Source organism: Thalassophryne amazonica, chromosome 21 (assembly GCF_902500255.1).
Source record: "Thalassophryne amazonica chromosome 21, fThaAma1.1, whole genome shotgun sequence".
NCBI lineage: Eukaryota > Metazoa > Chordata > Actinopteri > Batrachoidiformes > Batrachoididae > Thalassophryne > Thalassophryne amazonica.
Genome location: NC_047123.1, coordinates 34,444,573 through 34,464,851, shown reverse-complemented (window position 1 = coordinate 34,464,851; position 20,279 = coordinate 34,444,573). Strand labels below are relative to the sequence as shown.

Here is a 20,279-nt window from a genome sequence, read left to right as displayed (position 1 = left end):
ATTAGCCTGCTTTTCAGTTCTACGTATTCATTTCCAAAGTTAGTTCCAAAGTCGAGTAGCCGTTTCCACTGCTTGTTGGACCTGAATTTATGGGCCCAGAGTCAAAGTGACGTCCTCACGTCAAGCAACCAAGTCCAGTTGAAGATTCAAGCTTCTCTACTATGGAAACCACCTGGACAACTGAGAGCCAACACAGAAACAGCCCAGAATCAAAATTATTTTGGTTTGTGTGATATTTTAAATTTTCTTTTTTTTTAACATTATTGCTTTCATTTTATGTGTTTAATGGTTCTTATTGTATATTGAGTCATTTTATTGTTATGTTGTAGAGTGCTTTGAAGCAATATATTGGAAAATGTTCAATAATTTTTTTTAAATTTTATTTGCTGGGTGGGACAGTTCACAGGTCAGGATGTTTGCAACTTCTTACAGTAAAAGAACAGATAATGAAAAACACATTTGTGTAACTTTATTTCAACATTTGAGTAAATGACAGGCCAAATGGTAAATACTAATAATACAAATGTATTAATAAGAAAAAAAAATTGGGGTGGGGGTTGGGGGGCGGTGTTCTCCATCCCAGATCCTGCAGTAGATAATGTTTGGTCACGTGGCTTGAGGAGTCGGGCCTCCCCCTCCAGGAGCAGACCACCTCCAGCATCACCTCCTCCGCACGCGCTCCCGGTGCTCGGACAGAATCCATCACCTGAGGATGAGCTCGTGACAACCTGATCAACTCATCAAAGGGACCCGCGCGCGCGCGCCGTCTTTGAAGACACCGCGAACATGCACGCGCCACTTTGTGCGTTGCTGGCGCTCGTCGTGCGCGTGTGGGAGGCTGCAGGCGCGTGCCCGGCTTTGTGTGAGTGTTCCGAGTGGAAAGTAGTCCACACCATCTCGTGTTTTGACATCGACGTTCTCCCCACGTTCCCCTCCAGCACGGAGACAGTGTGAGTACCACGCGCCCGTGTCTACTAATAAATCAACCGTTTCATTCTTCTGCACTGACGTTCTTTAATATACCGGAAAAATAACAAAGCTTTCACACATACACACACAAACTTTACTAATGGCGCTTGTTAAAAGGCTCGAAATAATTTAAATGGAAACAATTCTAACAAATAAGTGTGTTAATACAAAGACATCTAAAAATTTATATGAAAATGGAATTTAAAGTGTGAATGTAGAAGAAGCAGACTGCCAGAGACAGGAATATTCTTTATTTTCAAATTCCATTTGTTCTCTTATTCAAATACAGTATTGTACAAAAAAAGCTGTTTGGCTTCATTTAAACAAATCAGAACTCAGATTGCTCTTCCCTGTCGATTCAAATTTATGTCACCCACACTGAAAACTGACTCCTGTCATTCACTAAAAGCACTTATGTTAGCTATCCAGTATTTGTCTGTGTTATTTGTTTGGAAGTTCTGAGAAATATAAGTTTTACTTCCATCATTTATGTTAAAGTTTTTGATACAGGGAGGGCGCCCCCTATCTGTGACAACCAGTAACATTAGAAATGTGAGACTAAACTACACCCACTGTAAACACCCACATTGTAGAAAAGTGTTGTACAAGCTACTCTGTGGGTCTTTCACAAGATGGACACTGTCTTGTGAGCGTCCCGATCCGGTTTTCATTGTGACCTTTAATAAATCAAAAATGAGGAATGCAATGGTTTCGTTTTTGGTAAGGGGCATAATCTTACATAAAAGAGCCAGGAGGAATTAACCACTTATTCAATAAGATGCCACAAATAAATAGAAATAAGCACAGATAACACTAACTAAGAGAAATTCCGTAAAAAAGTAGAATAGGTAGGGTGCACCAACAGTGTTATATCCACAATATATAATTCCACAATAAAATACCAGGCTGTGCTGCAGCCACGTGGCTCTGAGCGCACTGGACTCCATCAGAACTCAGGAGTGAAACAGGACTGGTTCTGATTAGTATTTGACTGGCAGAACGGTCGGGATCACCAGGACCTGTGAGTGTGTTTCTCCATTGTATGGACTTGTGTCAGGAAGGACATCTGGGAAACACAGATACCGGCTCAACTGTGGGGACCACAAGCAACTGAAGGGAGCCGAAACAAAAATAAAGACAGATGAAGACAGTGAGTTGGGGGGGGGGGGCACTAAATAGAAATATATGCACCTCAGACAAGTAAGTCTTCAGTCATCGTTTAAAATTAGTTACTCTCAAAGCTTGTCCCCATCTTCTGTTGAAATTTGTTCATTTGGAAAACAAATCATCCTAAATCAACAGTTCATCTGTGTTCCACTTCTTGTTTCATCCTTGAGCACAAAAAATCCAAATCAACCAGAAGAACTCATGTGGCAGATACTGATCACAGATTTGCAAAAGACAGAAGTTTTTTTTTGTTTTTTTTACATCTAATGGAAGCGATGCAGGATTTGAGATGGAATGGTGTGGTTGCAGGAGATGTTTGCAGAGAGACAAAGAAGAGATCAGAAAAAGGAGGCTTCTTGAAAGCAACGATGATGGACAGAATTAGGAATTAACAATCAGCGGGACGGTGCAAGTAGGACGGTTTGGAGAGTGTGTTGGGTATATCAGGAGAAAGATGCTGAGGATGGAGCTACGAGGCCAAACGGGGACTTATGGATGGTTGATGTGACAAGACGATGGGTGAGACTGGGACAGATGACCTGTTGCAGTTCATCTGTATTTTCTTGGCATCACACTGTAGAATCTGGGGCACTTCAATCATCTTCATCCTTCCACCCCTCAATCGCCCCACTTCCACCCAGGCTCCACTTTCCATCGCCTCCAGCAGCAGCCTTCACATGAAATTATCTCCCAATCACTGCTCCCAGTGCCCAGACATCCCAATCATTTCCTCATATAATTCCTGCCCAACGTTTGTCCAGAGCCTTTGAAGACATGAAAGCATGTCGCCACACAGCGCCTTGATGAAATTATCTGCCGAATAAGACCAAAAATAACCTGTGCATTGGCAGGAATGTTCCAGCGGATGAGGCGGGTGGAGGTTCACGCTGTCCTGGATACTGAGGAATGATGAATTCTGCTACCCTGGACACACCATTCGGGTCAAATCTTAGTCAAACTCGCTGGTGCTGGTTCATCTGTAGTGTTGGCTTTCTGAGTCATTGTGTGTGTGAGACTGTTTAACCCAGAATATTATAGATTTGAGAGCTCAGCTCACCTTTGACACATGTATCATACTGTATGAGAAATAACTGAAAAGTATGACTATAAATGTGTTTTTATGGACCTTCAACCTGCTGACTGCAGTCATTTGCACATTGTCAGTTTACCATTGTTTACAACATATGCTGATTATATTAAGTAAATATGGAGACTTTTTTACATGTCACATTAATGGTAAAATGTGACATTTTATATTGTGGTCAATATATCCTCCTGACTACCAGGACATATGCATGTCCTGGTAGTCAGAAGGATATGTGAAAAGAGATTGCCAAAATTGCCCAAAACACGAGGTTTACTGGTCATCACTGGTATCTATTAGAATCCATCGACTCCCAAAATTTCCTCTACATTTGTGGGTGATTCTTAGACTACGGGCACTTATTATGTCCTTTGATCATATTGTATGAAAAACAGAAAAAAAGGGGAAATTTCACACTTTTATAGTTATCTTTACAATGAAAGTGTGTTAAGAAATTTGTTCTAGTAGTCTATGATGACTTTTTCACCTTTTTTCAGCATCATTATATGCAAATATTGCCGTTTTGTGCTTGTCCCACACCCAGACTTTTGATCTTCAATGATAAAAATGAATGGTAAAGAAACATTTTTTCTAATGTTTTAAAATATCTCTGAATATCAGTAAAATAATCAAAACATAATTGGGGTATTCAATGTCATACAACTGTTGTGATTTTTTTTAAACAAAATGTAGTTGTCCCACACTAGTGCCGTAATTTCCACCACAACACTGTAATGTCCCTTTAAACAGTTTGTATGAAAGATTGTTTGGGTGGTTTCTATGGAGATAAACAGTGACATCAGAGCACATGTATATAGCGCCAAATCACAACAAACAGTCGCCCCAAGGCGCTTTATATTGTAAGGCAATGGTGTGGTGGAAATTACATTTACAAGGCCAATAGTGCCCATAGTTAATGAATCACCCTTGTATTGTCAAGTGTGTCAGTAGCATGGTCTAAGCAGAGGGTCACCCGTTTGCGTCTGGTCTGCTTGAGGTTTCTTCCTCAAACCATCAGAGGGAGTTTTTCCTTACCACTGGCACCTCTGTGCTTGCTCTAGGGGTTGGTAAGGTTAGACCTTACTTGTGTGAAGTGCTTTGTTGTGATTTGATGCTATTCATAAATAAATAAAATAAATCCAAAATTTCAGAGCTGAACTTGCAGTAGTTTTGACGTAGTTGCAGAAATTTTGATGGGAGGTCATGTAGGTTATGCACGATCCAGTGCTGCCTCAAAATCAAACCTTTGTTTTAACAGATATACATAACCTCCTTTGTCACACACACACACACACACACACACACACACACACACACACACACACACAAAACAAACTAACTTACAAACATCTTCATTTGTGGAGGTTTGTGCTTTCACGCATCATCAAGGCCGCAACTTTTTGAAAACATCTATCTGCAGGAACACTGATGTTCTGCAGTGATCCTGACTTCAGGTAAAAACTCGGTTTGGTTTAGAAAACAAAATGTGAACACAAAGCAGATGTCTGTGCACGTGTGCTGGAGCACGGCGTCCCGTGCGCTCTAGTGGAGGTTCCTCCATGTGTCACTGGGAATCAGAGAGGTGGAAAGGAAAGCACAGACGCTCTTAAACGCCTCTGTAGCGTGACTGCAGGCTGTGTCTGGACGATGCGTTCAAATACAATATTTACTTTCAGCAGCATATTTCTCAAACACTCAGAGTGACCGAGTTCCTTTTGAGACTAATTACCGGGAAGGGGGGGGGGGGGGGAGTCATTCTGGTGTATTAAAAAAGTATTGGATTGGATTTTAGTTAAAAATTCATTGTTCCCTCAACCTCCCATTTATTATAAGTGAGCTTCTAAAGTGCAATAATCTTTTCTGAATAGTAGCAGATGGGCACTGGGTATAAAAGGAAGTGGGATATTGAATATGATGAGTTGCAGTTGAGATTACTGGAAATACTGACCGTCTCCCAGTTATTAATTTCTGCAGATGGATCATGTGAAGGAAAGTTACAACTGCACTTCACGTTTTATAATAATTAGCTTGTCTGATGTTGAGGGAAAAAAAAAATCAGAGGACATTACATTATACATTTACAAATACAGAAAATAAACCATTCTGCGCCTTTGCCGGCCCTGCCACATCAGTTCAGTTATTCTGCACACTGGATTATAAAACATACTGGGGGGGACTGCTGGTGGCCTCTCATAAGTTCTCCTTTCGCACTAAACCGATTCGGAAACAGTCTGACGATTCACCTTAAATTAATACGTATGGAATGTTTTACGGAAAAGTGATCTTGCAACATAGTTCCTCTCACCACGTGGCATTAACGTGAAGTCCGGTGGCCACGCGTTTTATAAATTTACAAAAAAAGAAATGTGCATACACTTTCTTTTTGCCAGATTTCTAAGACCATGCATGTGCACGGCCATCTTATAATTTGCAATGATAGTGAAATTGTATGGACATGCTGTCCACTCCCATCTTTAGCCACGAATGGATGCGCACACTCCCACAAGTTTTCATCTGCATATAAAAATGTTGTGTGCATGACAGCATTAAACATGGCAATGGGGGGGGGGGGCAGCATAGAATACCCAAATTTGACTGAATGTAGCGTCACATTTAGAATGACAAACAAAAGAAGAACTACTGAATGGGAAAATAGAGGAGATCCACACTGCAACTATTTATCACTCACACAATCAATAAATTACTCAATAAAATTTAGTGCACGCTCAACAATTTACAATGCACCTTGTGAATAGTAACTAATACTCTTGTATTTTGGCGCGTGTGTATTTGTGCATGAAAATTCATTTTAATGATAATAATAAGAAATGCAAGCTTTGACATTAGCCACTTTGTTTTTTTGTTAACTTCTGTCTCGCCTCATTGTTACAGAAGACGACGACTCTTCCTCTTTTTTTTGTCAGTGACCCGTGAAGTCCCCACAAATCATTACACATCAAGACGAGAGTAAATATTATGTTGTCATTCCAACCCCGACACGATTATGAATTATGTGGCTTCTGCCCACTTCATACTCAACTCGCCACCTGTTTGTTTTCTCGGGTTTCTATCCAAAACAACAAATTGAGGAGTAATTTTCTGTTTAAGCCGGTGAGCTGGGTTCATCTGTGTTTTTTATGGTTCTGTGGGTTTGAGCCCAGCAGTGGTGAAACGGCGGGTTTCTGACGGCGGTGTTTGGTGTCAGGGTCTGCTTTGTGTCCTTCTGTTTGTTTGAGTTTGTCAAAAATGTGTAGCGGGTGCTGTGCGCCTGAAACTATTCCCCTTCTAAACCCCCGTGCAAGCCTGATTCAGAGTCTTGAGCCAGAGCTCAGCTGCTGAATTTGTCTATTGTTTCTCCAAAACAGTGCACGAAGGCGGCAGCTATGTGCTTCTATTGTCCCTCATCTTATATACATCTTCATTCAAAGTCTCCAAATACACGTTTTTAGTCATCATCACCACCCTCAACCCCCCCAAAAAATTTGGATTATAGATAAATCTGTCCATTTTTTTTCCCCCTGTGAAACCAAAACAGGTCCAAACTTCACATTTGGATCCATAAACCAGAAACAGACCCAGACGCTGTTTGGGTCTGCTGACTGTTTTTGTCCCATATTGATGAAAACAAGGGTTTGCTTCACATTCTTGCTTCAAGAAATCTTTCACACATTCTGAAATTTATCAGTTGGACACTACCCTTTTTTTAAAAACCCTTTTTCACCACGCCTGCCCATGAAAATTTTCTTTAATTCTATATTACTTCTAAAACAAGAATGAAACTAATCTAGATGTGTCTTGTTTGTGGTTTAGCTTTTTTATTATTATTAGTTCTTTTGCCCCCCCGGGACCACCAGCGCAGACGTGATTTGGAGCTGCATGTTAATTGGGCACAAAATTTACACCAGATGCCCTTTCTGACACAACTCCAGGTGTACATGGAGAATACGGCACAGGTGGTCTAGAACTGGGAACCTTCTGTTTTTATAAATTTCATTTATTCAGAGCTGAAACTGGCTTGTTTGGAAATGGGATGAAATAAGCAAATTTTCAAATAAATCACAGTTATTATTTTAATATATTACAGACATACTGAAGTAAACCTGACAGCAAACTTTTTGTCCATTTAAACTTGTTTAAAAAAATTATTTTTTTAAACCATTTTGGAGTGGTTGATACCCTTATTTTTTTTTTTATTTAAACCAATCCTGACTTTCAACTATACATTTTGGCTCAACAATATTTAATTTAGTAAAAAGAAGAGCTCAGTGTTCTGAAGAATGTTGATAAATTTGTTATAATCACAGTGCAAGAAAAATTTTAACTTCTCCACTTGAAGCATAGAGTTAAACCAGCTGCTAAAAAATAATTAAACACATTTTAATGGGGTTTAAGTGTTCATGGGTATGAATTAGAACATACATGTTCACTAAACCGCTAATGAATCTTTCTGTTCACGTGTTGTCTGGATGTTATAATTGCAAACTAAATCACCCACTGATGATAAAGCATTTTGATACTAACGCTGTGTTTCTGACGACTGAAATTTTGATTTTATTATTATTATTTTTTTTTTTTTAATAACTAGATGGCTTTTGGAGACACGTCTTGCAGCTGTGCCTGCAGATGCTTTTGCCAACATGGTCAACATCTCGAGGATGTGAGTGTTTAATCTGTTTGAGTCTAACGCTTTGTTCACGTCTGCACTTTTCAGAGTCTTTCAACTGTTTTACTGGCAGACTGGAAAATTTTTTCCAAACTGCTGACACTTTTCCTTTTTGTCTCACAGCCAAGTAGATGATATGCTCTCTGGTCAGTATCACTGCTGACGCTTAATCACACTTGGAAGATGTAACATGTTACGAGAACAGAAAGCCGGTCCTATGACCGCAAAAGTATTGGCAAAGTCTTCCAGCAGAGTTTTTTGGGTGTGTGGTCATTTTAGACTCTCAGTAGCGGTGGAGTATAGGTGTAGCGCTAAAATATACACTCGCGCCTTGATCTTTACCTGCCGAGTCCAACACTGTGTCCAAGTCGAGAAATTAGACATAGTTGGATGTGAAGCCTCATCGTGTTCATATCTAGCGGAAAGGATAGAAAACCCATAAAATGTCGCCCGGAGTCTTCAACACAATCGCCTTTTCAGTTCTGGAATAATTGGTTCAAGATTTCAGACCATTTTTAACATTAATCTCTTTCTCGGTAAAACAGTGTCGATGTTGAAATCGATGGCTGACAAAGGAACGGAACAGATTCAATTTTAAAGTTTATTTATAACATGGGTCCAATTTTTTTTTCTTTTTTTTTTGGCTTACATCAAAACTGTTTAACCCACTCATCTTCAACTGCTTATCTGAGATCGGGTGGCGGGGGCAACAGCTCCACTAGGGGACCCCAGACTTCCCTTTCCCGGGTCACATTAACCACCTCTGTCTTCCCTGGGGTCTCCTCCCAGCTGGACATGCCTGGAACTCCTCCCAAGGGAGGAACCCAGGAGGCATCCTTCCCAGATACCCAAACCACCTCAGCTGGCTCCTTTTAATGCGAAGGAGCAGCGGCTTTACTCCGAGCTCCTCACGAATGTCTGAGCTTCTCACCCTATGTCTAAGGGAGAGACCAGCCACCCTCCTGAGGAAACCCATTTCGGCTGTTGTTTAACCCATTCTCATAAAATGTAATGGGGGTAGATATATTTTTAACATATCTCTAATAATTTAAATAATATCTAGGAACAAATATGGGTCAGTCCTGGTGGAGGTTTGTACTACTCAAGAGTACCTTTTAGTTACAAATGTGACAACATACCAGTCCCTCTGTGTCCACTCTATGCAGATGACATTGTATTGCATAAGGACAGAAGTAGACAGAAAAAATTAGTTGGGATTTTTGAAGATGAGGGATTGAAGATTACTAGGAAGAAGATGAGGGGTTCCTTTTTCACCTAATATCAGGAATGGAACCCTCTTCGGTAATGCCTCAGAGTGACTCCATGGGAACTGGCACTGCCGGATGCACAGGAGGCTAAGGTAAGCAGCTCCCTGTCCATCCTTGTCCAGCCACATCAAGATCAGTGAGGAGGAGGTGCAGGACCATCAGACACTGGCACCACATGAACTTTGAAAACAATGAAGAGAAAGAATGTACTGTTGTGTTAACCTTTTGAAAAGGCCGATACTCTATTTTATTCCAAAGAAACTTTTTTTTTTTTTTTTTTTTTTTGCTTCTTGTGTGTTCTGGTTAGTTATATATCAGTGGACATGACTCTGCAGAGGTTGGAGAGACACTCGTTCTACAGCCTGAAGAAAATCACCCACATGTGAGTAACTAAAGAAAAGGTTGCATGCTTCACTCATCTCTCTTTACTGAGCCGTTTAAAAAAAAGAAAAGCTTCATTTTGCCAGAAAGCTCATGTCCAACCCGCACATTAGTGATGCATGAGAAAAATAATTACTACATTGAGGACAGATAAAGGAAGAAATTCAAATCACTGAACAATGTCGCCATCAAGACGGTCTATTAGTTCTCAACGTGGTCCAAGTAAGAAGGTTGGAGAGAGTTAACCGCAGCTATTATTTGTCTTCTCCACATTTGTTCCTCGTGCTGCAGCACTTGTTGAAGTGTATCGGGGGGAAAGTAGAGAGGTACACTTTATTAACTATAGGATTGAGATTAATGGCCAAAGCGTCATGTGGACTACAGTTTCCAGCAGAACATCTCCGGAACACTTCACATGCCTGCGTGAAGCATTTATCTTGCAAATGCTGCATTGGATTCACACACAACTTTTATCCGCTTCGGTTTCTGTGCCTCGCTGACAGTGTGTCGAGCTCTGAGACCGTGGAGATGATTAAAGGCTGCACTTATGGATGCGGTGACCATTTGTGCTTCCTTCTATTGCTTTTCCTTATTAGCTGCTTAATTCGAGACATCAAATTACAGACAGAAACAATAATGGCGACAAGGAGCTGAGGGCGGTGTCTATTTCTCGGGCGTGTATTTTGGATCTCCGTGGCGTATTTGCCACTGATTGGTGTAGTGCAGCGCCATACATCAGATAATGACATCTCTCTCAGGTTTCCTTCAGGGTCAGACACAAATTAATGCTCCGTTTCCTGTCGGCTGCTCGAGGCCGACAGCAGCTGTGGATACAGTGGAGAACTGAAGAGGAGAATTCATCGAGGGTTGGGCCGAGGCTGGATGGTGCCATCAACTTTTCCCTTCTTTTGGCAACTAGGATTCAAATTATGGTGTGCAAACAGTTTAAGAAAGAAAGAACGTTAATCTGATCGCGCAGCACCAATAAATTTGTTTGGAACATGTGAGCCAGTCAAAGTAAATATGGGCCAAATAAAAAAATAAATAAATTACAAAGACATGCATTCATCTGCTAAGAAACTGTTTTTGCAAAAACTTTGACTTGCAAACCGATACAGGATATCTTTATATGAACAATCAGGTTTGGCTTTGGTGACTTTAAACGACATGCAACTTCAGCCACACCTGCTGCTAATTTCCATCATGCACGTGATAAGACTATACTCTGCAGCACTCCGACACATGTCCACCAGGTGGCAGACAGGTAAATGATATACATATTACATAAGCAAAACAAACTTGCTTTTTTTGTATGAATCTGTTAGCCAAAGTTCAGTTTATCCTCATTAATCATAATATATTTTAAATAAAATGTTGCCCCATCCTACAGTGGAAAAGAAAAATTTAGAATCCACAACTTGAACCCAATCAACAACTTGCTTTTAATGGTGACAACAAACTCCAGAGTTATTCTGCTTTCTTAAGTTTATTTCTAACTTCATAAACAGGTGTTTTAAAGTAGACCGTTTTAATTCAGACGTGTAACTGGATCAACCTTTAACTCCAAATGCACTAAAAGCCCATTTCATTTTGTAACAGTAACTCCAAGGTTTCTGTCTGTTTGACAAATGTCACATATTGTTTGCTGATGAATACCACTACATATTCTACTTTGTCATAATACATACATCTTGTTTGTTCTTTCAGAGAGATTCGAAATGCAAAAAGTCTGACTTACCTTCACCCTGAAGCCTTTAAGGATCTCCCAAACCTCAAGTACTTGTGAGCATTTTTCATTGTATATTCTTTCTAATCTTGTAAACTTATAGCCCTGGAATTTAAAAATAAATAAAACACATTTTTAACATGTCTGTCAATAATTTAGACATTGCTGATTTCTGCTGAGCATGTTTCAGTTGACTTTAATGCATACGTACAGTCTATGCAATTAAAATGAAATGAAAGTATTTCTGCCTTTTGTCAATCCTTTAAACATTTTTTTTTTTAAAGTTGACGGCCCATTCCAATAGGTCAAAATGTTGTAGTTTGAATTGAATTTCATCATCACTTGACAAGAGAATTACCCATTGAAGAAATTACTCTAACCCTAACCCTTACAATTGTGTGACAATAAAAAAAAGCCAATTTAATTATGGTGAATTGCCATTATTTGTTGATTTTCAATCCAACTGATTTATCGGCAACAGTAAAAGGTGATTAATGGTGTATGTCAACATAATCATATTTTATTTTTGTAAATCGAACAAAGCTGGATCTGGTTTGTTAGCTATTTGAAAGCATTACATTTATTTGTGAACTTTAAAATCAGTTTGGGGTTGTAAAATACAACATCACATAATATAAAGAAGTTAGGACTAGTGGACCCTTCCCACTAGTTCAGTTGCTACCATATAAGTTCATTGCAAGACTCAATGATACACTACTTTAGACATGTCATGAGAAGCTTTTTTTTTTTTTTGGCCAAACCACCAGTTCTCAGATCAGTTATCAAGAAATGTGAAGAGTGTGACGTAATATGTTGGAGAGATTTGTTGTCCTGAAATTAAATAACATGATTATTAAATGTGTTTTTACATTAATTACAATTCAGATAACATTAATAATTTAAAATAATAAATAAAAGTGTGTATTAATTTGCATATGTTTATATTAGAAAGTCTTCCCTTAACCTGACACAGGATGGATAATAAGAACATTAGGACCTGTTTATCCCGTTAACGGTGCCTGTACCGTTTCTGTTTGATTCAGGGGGATTTTTAATACTGGCCTCACCGTCTTCCCCGACTTCAGCAACATTCACTCGATTGACATGAACTTCATACTGTAAGTTCCTGAAACCAAACACAATCAGTATTTATCTCTTCATTCATTGTATATTCTTCCACAGCCTTTGAACATTTGTATTTTCACAAAGCGGAAAAGACCGAAGCAGAATGAACAACACAGCATAATTTTGCATCTTTCTGGCGATGTCCTTTCCAGAGAGATTGCTGATCATCCCTACATCACTGAGATTCCGGCCAACTCGTTTCGTGGGATCACCAGTGATGTGCTGACCGTGTAAGACATTAACTACTGTTTTGTATGACATTGTTGCATTTATTTGTTGACAATTTTCCATCTGAGACCACTTGACTTCACCAGAAAAGCCTTGAGGAGGATCTCTTAAAAATACGTACAAATCTATTATGCCATCTGATGCTCAGAGCAGAATGAATTAATTTTAAAAAAAAGTCTTCCTTTACACACCGTATCATGACTATAACTTAGTTAACAACTATGAAAAAGAAAGAATTAAAATTTAATTTAATTATTTCTTCTGAGAAATTGAATCGGAATATTGCAAAATGTCTACGTTGAAGAAGCTTTAAATAAAAGATCCAGAATTCCATTTTGGCAGTCGATCAATTCACATTTATTAAAGAACTTTTGAAAAGAGTTTTCGTCATTTGTTTGTTTAGCCTCTTTATTGGTGGGAATAAGCCCAAAATTGGGAAATAGAATCGCAGTTACTGCGTTTCAGTGCCAAACAATCACGGAAAGTGGAAATGACACAGCGACCACACTAAATATGTGCTATTAATTAATATTTCCTTATCTCTTAATCAAAACTCTAAGCCTGAAATAGTCTTTAGAAGAAATGAGGATGGCCACAATGATCTGGCGTTCCAAGTATTTCCCCACACTGGACTTTATTCTCACAAACGCAGCAGTTTTCACACCACAGATGAGCTCATACATGTGGTTAACGTTTGGGAATCAATGAAGAAAGATTTCAGTTTTTAACAGACAACAGGACGTTACAAAACACAAAAGTTTTCTTGAAACTGCAAAACTGCAGACAAAACCGAGCTAGTAAATGTATAAATATAGGTTCCTCTTCTGTTTGATTGTGAATTGAATATATTCTGAAACTGGCCTTGGACCATATCAGAATTCTGTCACAGTTCTGGTCTGTAAGCGGAAGAGTTGTTCCAAGTTCTCAGTTTGTTTGGATTTGCATACTGTGTGGAAAAACAACACACTCAGAGTTGTTTACCTCCACCAACGTTTTCACTGGTGTCCGTTTGTTTGTTAGCAGGATAACTCAGAGAGTAATGAAAAGAATTCAATAAAATTTGGTGAGCAGACAGATAATGTTCATTCTATTTTGGTGGTAATCCGGAATATATTCTTGTTTGGCACATAGCAACATTTCACTCAAAAAGTTGTGAGAGCATGTGGATGAAATCTGTTGAGTAGGTGGATAATGTCCTAGAAAATTTGGAGTTTGATCCAGAATGTATTTTTTTCAGAACATATGTGGCCTTGGTGGAGGTATGTGCTCTCTGAGTGCCTTCTAGTTTTATTGACGTTATCAATTTTTTTTTTTCCCCATTCCAGGATGTTGTACGGAAATGGCTTCAGAGAAATCCAAAATCACGCCTTTAATGGGACCAAGTTGGATCAAGTGTAAGTCCTTCTCCGCTCTGCAGTGCTGCTTAATTAACGTGATACCTAATTAGCAGTTTTACCAAGTCAGAAAACACACACAGCAGGGGCCAAAGCTTTGGATCAGTTTATACCCAGTGGCGCAACAACGGAAATTTGTTCGATGACACCACTTGCCTTCCAAAACTCTGACAACAAACATGAACCCAACAAAACAGCAAAAAGACAAAACTCAGAGTTTTAGAACTCAAAGTATTTATGTGGCTTTGGACTGCTTTCATGTCAAGACATCAATTATATCACACTCAAACTTCGCCAAACGGAGGCGAGTGTGAAACAGGCTGTAAACTCCAGCGTGATCAATCAGAGCTCCAGTCAATTTTAAGGTGCCTAAATCTATGTATTGTGGTGATTCTACCTGGATTATGCTCATAAATATGGTGTTTCTGTGACACCTAAGAACTTCCTGCTCAACAGGTCCGTATTCTTGTATCGTTCACTCTGATTTGAGTAAATTCCTCACACAGTTGGTTCTGCCACAGTATTCTGCCTGCATTAAACTGTTCCTGACATCTGTCATGTGTATTTCCTTCCTCAAAACTGCAGCAGAAAAGCCGCAGGATCCCAGTTGGGTCTGTGCTTGTACTCAAGGACCTGGGCTCAATTCTTGATTACCAAACTGGATTTCTCATGGGAAAGTATATTTTGAAAGAATCAGAAAGGCCAAAGAGTTTCTCCCCATCATACGCCCACTGACTGGATCCTCGAACCGAGTTCCACTTGGTGAGATCAGGTCTGAGCATGCAGTCGCCTCACATGGAGAAAAGGTCAGCGCGGCTTCCGTTCAGTCTTTGTCGCAGCTTGTTTTCGTCTCTTCTCGACACCCGATACCCTTAAATCCTGCATGGTCAGGATATGAGGTCTTGATGGTATTAATTTAAGACCCCGTTCTCCTCTTTGACACCTACACAGAATCCAGGCCGTTTTAAGAGCTCAATTAAGCTGTTGGTCGGCGAATGTTGTGAGTTTTACTACGTGGTGTTTGTGTTGGCACCCAGTGTGCTCTGAAGAGAGAACTGATCCCAGTGCAGCCCGACCAAGACAAACACGCCCCTCGCAGCTCTATTACCCTTATTAGATTTAAGGGATTGTGGGAGATGCGTCGTGAGGGTACAGCATGTTTTAGCAGTTCACGTCTCGTCTTATCCAGCCTAATTTGAACCAATAATATGAAGGAGATCCTTTGCTGTCATGTTTCACTCCTCAAGTCAGAGAAAATAAACACAGGAATGTGCAGTGATGAAGCCTGGAACCGTTTGAGACCAGGCCGCGCTGCGCCTCGCCATCAGTCTGACTGAAATATGAACGTTTCCCTGAATGATCTGAAATTTGTGCTTTCCTGTCCAGCTACCTTCACAGAAACAAGCACTTGAAGAAGATGGATGAAAAGGCTTTTGCAGGAACCATCAGTGGCCCCTTACTTCTGTAAGTACCTGACAGGGCAAAGATTTAGGGAACTGAGAGCAACCAAGTCATGGTCTGAAGGGAGGCACCGCACGCACAACTAATATAATGACACCTACTCCCGTTCCTTGATGTTACATTGCTTTCCTGCAGGTGCTGCAGGTTGAAACAGACAAACGGGGACGATTACGGGAGGCTGTTTTCAAACTTTTCGATGCTGAATTGACATTTTTGTGATGATACGACTATTTAGCCAGTCCCACTGAGTAAATGGCGTCCACGTGCTTGTATTCTTCTCCCCGTTCCACAAGGGAACACATCCGGAGTGAGGTCACCTCCATGATCTCATGAGCTAAACAGTTACAAAATCAGTGAAGACAGAACAGACTATTGTTGACCTCTGAACAAATATGGAACTGAAGTGTTATTTGGCTTCTTTCTTAGTCTCTGATAAATTATTCAATTTGTAAAATTACCGCACCGGGAGGAATGAAGAAAGCTAACATGAACTTTTCGTTGGAATGTCCCAATAATGGAATCACACAGGAAGTTGAGCTCGTCTAACCTCTACATGTCCCAGTGATGGCGTGCTAGCTTTGGCGTGATGGACGAATCCATCTAATCTGTTCTGAGACAAGTCCCTTACTAATTAATAGTAGTGTTAATGATGTAGACACCTGGTACAGATTGCAAGCTGACCAGGGACAAAAACAGTCAAACAGAAGTCTACATGTACGGGGTATTTTATGTATTTAATGAAGATAACTAATACAACAACCAATTTTTACGTTTTGAAATGACCTATCTATGCATCATGTGGTGCAGCAGTTTCGGTTCAATCTTATCGAGAATACAGCTAAGAAGGATGCTCGTTTGACTCTAAGTCCCAAAACTCCCAATCTTACAATGTGATTTCCAGATGCACCCAAAAATAAAAGTTAGTGTTCTCAGGTGGATCAGTTTGATTCATTTGTATAGCAACAAATTACAACACAGGTCACCTTAAGGTGCTTCACAAGAGCAGGGTCCAAAAGTATGGACCCAACTCTGCTGGGTGACCATCCAATCTGTCAACCGCAACAATATAAAACATCAACAGAAAGCAATAGAAAATAGAAGATTACAACTAAAACCAATTAAGTAAAAATGTGTTAAAACCACAAAATTCAATTTCAATTTATTTTCATTTATATAGCGCCAAATCACAACAGAGTTGCCTCAAAGCGCTTCACACAGGTAAGGTCTAACCTTACCAACCCCCAGAGCAACAGTGGCAAGGAAAAACTCCCTCTGAGGAAGAAACCTCAGGCAGACCAGACTCAAAGGGGCGATTCAATTCAAACAATTAAAGCAGGTAAAAGGTCACATCTTTTCGGCAGGTTAGGTCAGGTTTTTAATCACCCCAAAATTTCATTGACTCTCTTGCAAATTCTGTCCAACCATTTCACTGTGCTCCATGAAAATTATTTGTATCAACACGTCCTGTTTCATAAATTTTCTATACCTTTTTGGTGACCTGCTCTAAATTTTAAAATTTTAAAAATGTTGATCTCAGGTCAGAAGAAACCAACAGCTATGAAAAGGAAAATACAACCTAGAAAACAAGGAACAGTTACAACACCCCCCCCCCCCCCCCCAAAAAAAAATATGGATGTTCTGTAAATGCATCACATGTATTTAGCTGAACACTTTGATTTCTTTTCAGAGACGTCTCCCTGACACTGGTCACCTCCCTGCCCACTGTAGGCATGGGGTCACTTCGGGAGCTGATGGCGCGTGACACCTGGACCTTAAAGAAGCTCCCGCCCATCAAAGCCTTCAAACATCTCATGACGGCTGAGCTCACCTACCCAAGTCACTGCTGTGGCTTCAAAAACCTAAAAAAAAAACGAGGGTGAGCTTCGAGAATGAAGAAAGAGTCTTCCTGTTGACCGATCATAGCACGACTGATATGTCGACTACACACAAACCGCATCCAGTAAAAGGCAGGAACGTTTTGAAGGAAGATTGGGACGTGGGAAGTGTAGGCTGACAGTACTGGTATACAGGGTCAGTGTTCGGTTTTTCTCTGTACAAAATTCACTCCTTCACTCAATCACCTTGGTCAGAAGGGCAGAGACGAGAGTGCCAGTTTTTTCCGGCTGTCGATCTTCACTGTGGGTCACCGCAGCGGAGCTGGTATAGAGCCACATCTCGATTTGAACAAATTTTTAGGCCAGGTGCCCTTCCTGGTGCATCTCCAGCTCTACAAGGGCCACAGACGGGCTTCAACCTGGTACCTTCTTGCTGCACCGCCAAAGGAACAGCGAACAAATGATCACTGTTTGATTCACCAAACATAACCCTCAGATGGGGTTGGGCATTACCATTTTGAACATTAAAACTACAGAGTTTGAGCAAGATCGGGAAATTAATTCAGTAGATCAATAAACTACACAGCAAAATGTCCTCCACATACTTTAAGTCCAACTCTGTGCAGATGTGGTGATGGGTCAGAAAAACAGGAGGGTAAACACTGCACGAGACATGGGATTCCCCATCGTGCGCGTGAAATGCTCTTGCATAAGTGTGTATTTTGCATAATTGAGGAATTGGCCCCAGTGAGCGTGGATCTTGGCCGTGGCTGAATCAACACATTACGTGTTTACGCCTTACAGCGCTGCCATAATTAGTGTCACTCATTAGTGTTAGTGTAGGAAGACGGTTGGGCCCGGATCTTAACGACTCCCCAAACACTAATTCACTCTTTGTCAGCTAACTATACAAATGGTTTGACTGTGCCGTCATTGCTGGTATGATATTTGATATTTGTGGTCTAATTTAGAGCTACAGTTTTCTTTGTATTTGTACCTAATCTTCATGCCTTCACTTGTGTTTTTCCAGCTTTTTGGAGTATATCATCTGTAACCTAACAGCCTTCTATGGCCAGCATCACAAGCGCTCTGTGGGACCCCTTCGCATGCCTTCCCTCCAAGAGGACAGTGTGGGGGAAACTGTCCCAGATCAGGACCCAAGTAATGGAGGCCACAGAGAGTCCCAGCAAGACTGGCGGAGAGGCGATTTCCACGGCAGCCTTCATTACCATGCCTACTTCGGGGGCGAGCCAGACGAGGATGTGGGTTTTGGAGACACGCTCAAGAACCCCCAGGAGGACACCAGCCAATATTTTGACAGTCGTTACGATTATGTGGTGTGTGAGGAGGGAGAAGAGGTGGCGTGTTCGCCAGTCCCCGATGAGTTCAATCCTTGTGAGGACATAATGGGTTTTGGCTTCCTGCGAGTATCCGTGTGGTTTGTGAGCCTGCTGGCTGTGCTGGGAAATGTGGTGGTGCTCTTGGTGCTGCTCACCAGTCACTACAAACTCTCAGTCTCCCGCTTCCTCATGTGCCACCTGGCCTTTGCAGATCTGTGCATGGGGATTTATCTGTTGCTTATCGCCTCCGTAGACCTCCACACACGAGGCGAGTACTTTAACCATGCCATCGACTGGCAGACAGGCCCTGGATGTGGACTTGCAGGGTTCTTCACCGTTTTCGCAAGCGAACTGTCCATCTACACCTTGACTGTCATTACTCTGGAGAGGTGGTATGCTATCACATTTGCAATGCGGCTGGATCGTAAGCTGCGCCTGTCGCACGCGGCGGCTGTGATGCTAGGTGGTTGGATCTTCTGCTTCCTCCTAGCACTGCTGCCACTTGTTGGGGTAAGCAGTTACCAGAAGGTCAGCATCTGTCTCCCGATGGACACCCAGTCTGCACCAGCTCAGGTCTACATCGTCTCAGTGCTGGTTCTCAACATCCTGGCCTTTCTTGTCATCTGTGCATGTTACTTCAAAATCCACTGCGCCGTGCACAACCCTCACTACCATTCTGGCTCCAAAGACACCAACATTGCCAAGCGTATGGCTGTCCTCATTTTCACCGACTTCATGTGCATGGCACCGATCTCCTTCTATGCCATGTCAGCTGTTCTGGACCGACCACTCATCACTGTGTCAAACTCAAAGATTTTATTGGTACTTTTCTACCCGCTCAATTCCTGTGCTAATCCGTTCCTCTACGCCATCTTCACCAAGGCCTTCATGGGGGACGTGTTCATCCTCCTCAGTAAGGTGGGGTTGTGTCAGCGGAGAGCGCAGTTGTTCAGAGGCCAGACAGTCTCATCCAAAGGCAGTAGTGGGACATGTCAGGTCCGTCGAGACAAGGATAAGGCCAGGAAAGGTGGAATTGGACACCGGGAAGAGGTCCCCATCCACCTGCAAGAGTGCTCTGCACACACCTACCACCAACCAGTCCGCAAACAGACAAGTCCTGAACAGAGTCGGTGCCTGGACACGTGAGCCAAACACCAGCTGGAGGCAGTGAAGCAAGAATTTCAAGCTGGTGAGATGAGGCCTTGAGGAATTTGTGGACAGATTTGTTTGGATATTTAACAGAAACTATTCTGTATCTGCTTCAGTTTTCAGGCCAAGTTAAGCTGTTTTCACAACTTCAGCTGTGATAATTTTATGGTTCCAGTTGTTGGAGAATATCGTGCGTCCCCAAAACACGGCTGTATGTTCATGTCTTTTATAGGCTTTTGTGTAACGACTGTAGCTAGAACAGTAGAGCCAAACCTCAAGTACAAGCAGCTATGGTATAATTTAAAATGTGTTTAATATCTTTAATTGCAAACTGCGTTTATTAATATTATTTCTGCCCAGTGTATCACTGAGATAGAAGGAGTTATGATCGTTTTCTTAATCACCTCCTCAACAGTACCCATAAAAAGTACTCACCCTCTGATGGGGGGTTACAAGAGTCATTATTCAGTATCAACAAATTTAAAAAAA

General features: G+C 41.1%; 1 protein-coding gene across 1 annotated transcript; it reads left to right on the top strand.

The window, feature by feature from the left end:
* The first annotated feature begins 702 nt into the window (after nt 1-702).
* Nucleotides 703-20,052, top strand: tshr (thyroid stimulating hormone receptor). Its single transcript, XM_034162332.1, has 10 exons — nt 703-950; nt 7,806-7,877; nt 9,459-9,533; nt 11,240-11,314; nt 12,302-12,376; nt 12,536-12,613; nt 13,937-14,005; nt 15,392-15,469; nt 17,154-17,342; nt 18,332-20,052. The coding sequence occupies exons 1-10, from the start codon at nt 787-789 to the stop codon at nt 19,785-19,787; spliced, it is 2,331 nt and encodes a 776-aa protein (XP_034018223.1). The 5' UTR covers nt 703-786; the 3' UTR covers nt 19,788-20,052.
* The last annotated feature ends 227 nt before the right edge of the window (nt 20,053-20,279 follow it).

What these genes read in the sequence shown, in the direction of transcription:
- tshr (XM_034162332.1), top strand. Translation starts at nt 787, where the DNA reads ATGCACGCGCCACTTTGTGCGTTGCTGGCGCTCGTCGTGCGCGTGTGG. An exon ending in ATGGTCAACATCTCGAGGAT is followed by an intron (nt 7,878 to 9,458) that starts GTGAGTGTTTAA and finishes TGTTCTGGTTAG; the next exon opens with TTATATATCAGTGGACATGA. An exon ending in AACCTAAAAAAAAAACGAGG is followed by an intron (nt 17,343 to 18,331) that starts GTGAGCTTCGAG and finishes GTGTTTTTCCAG; the next exon opens with CTTTTTGGAGTATATCATCT.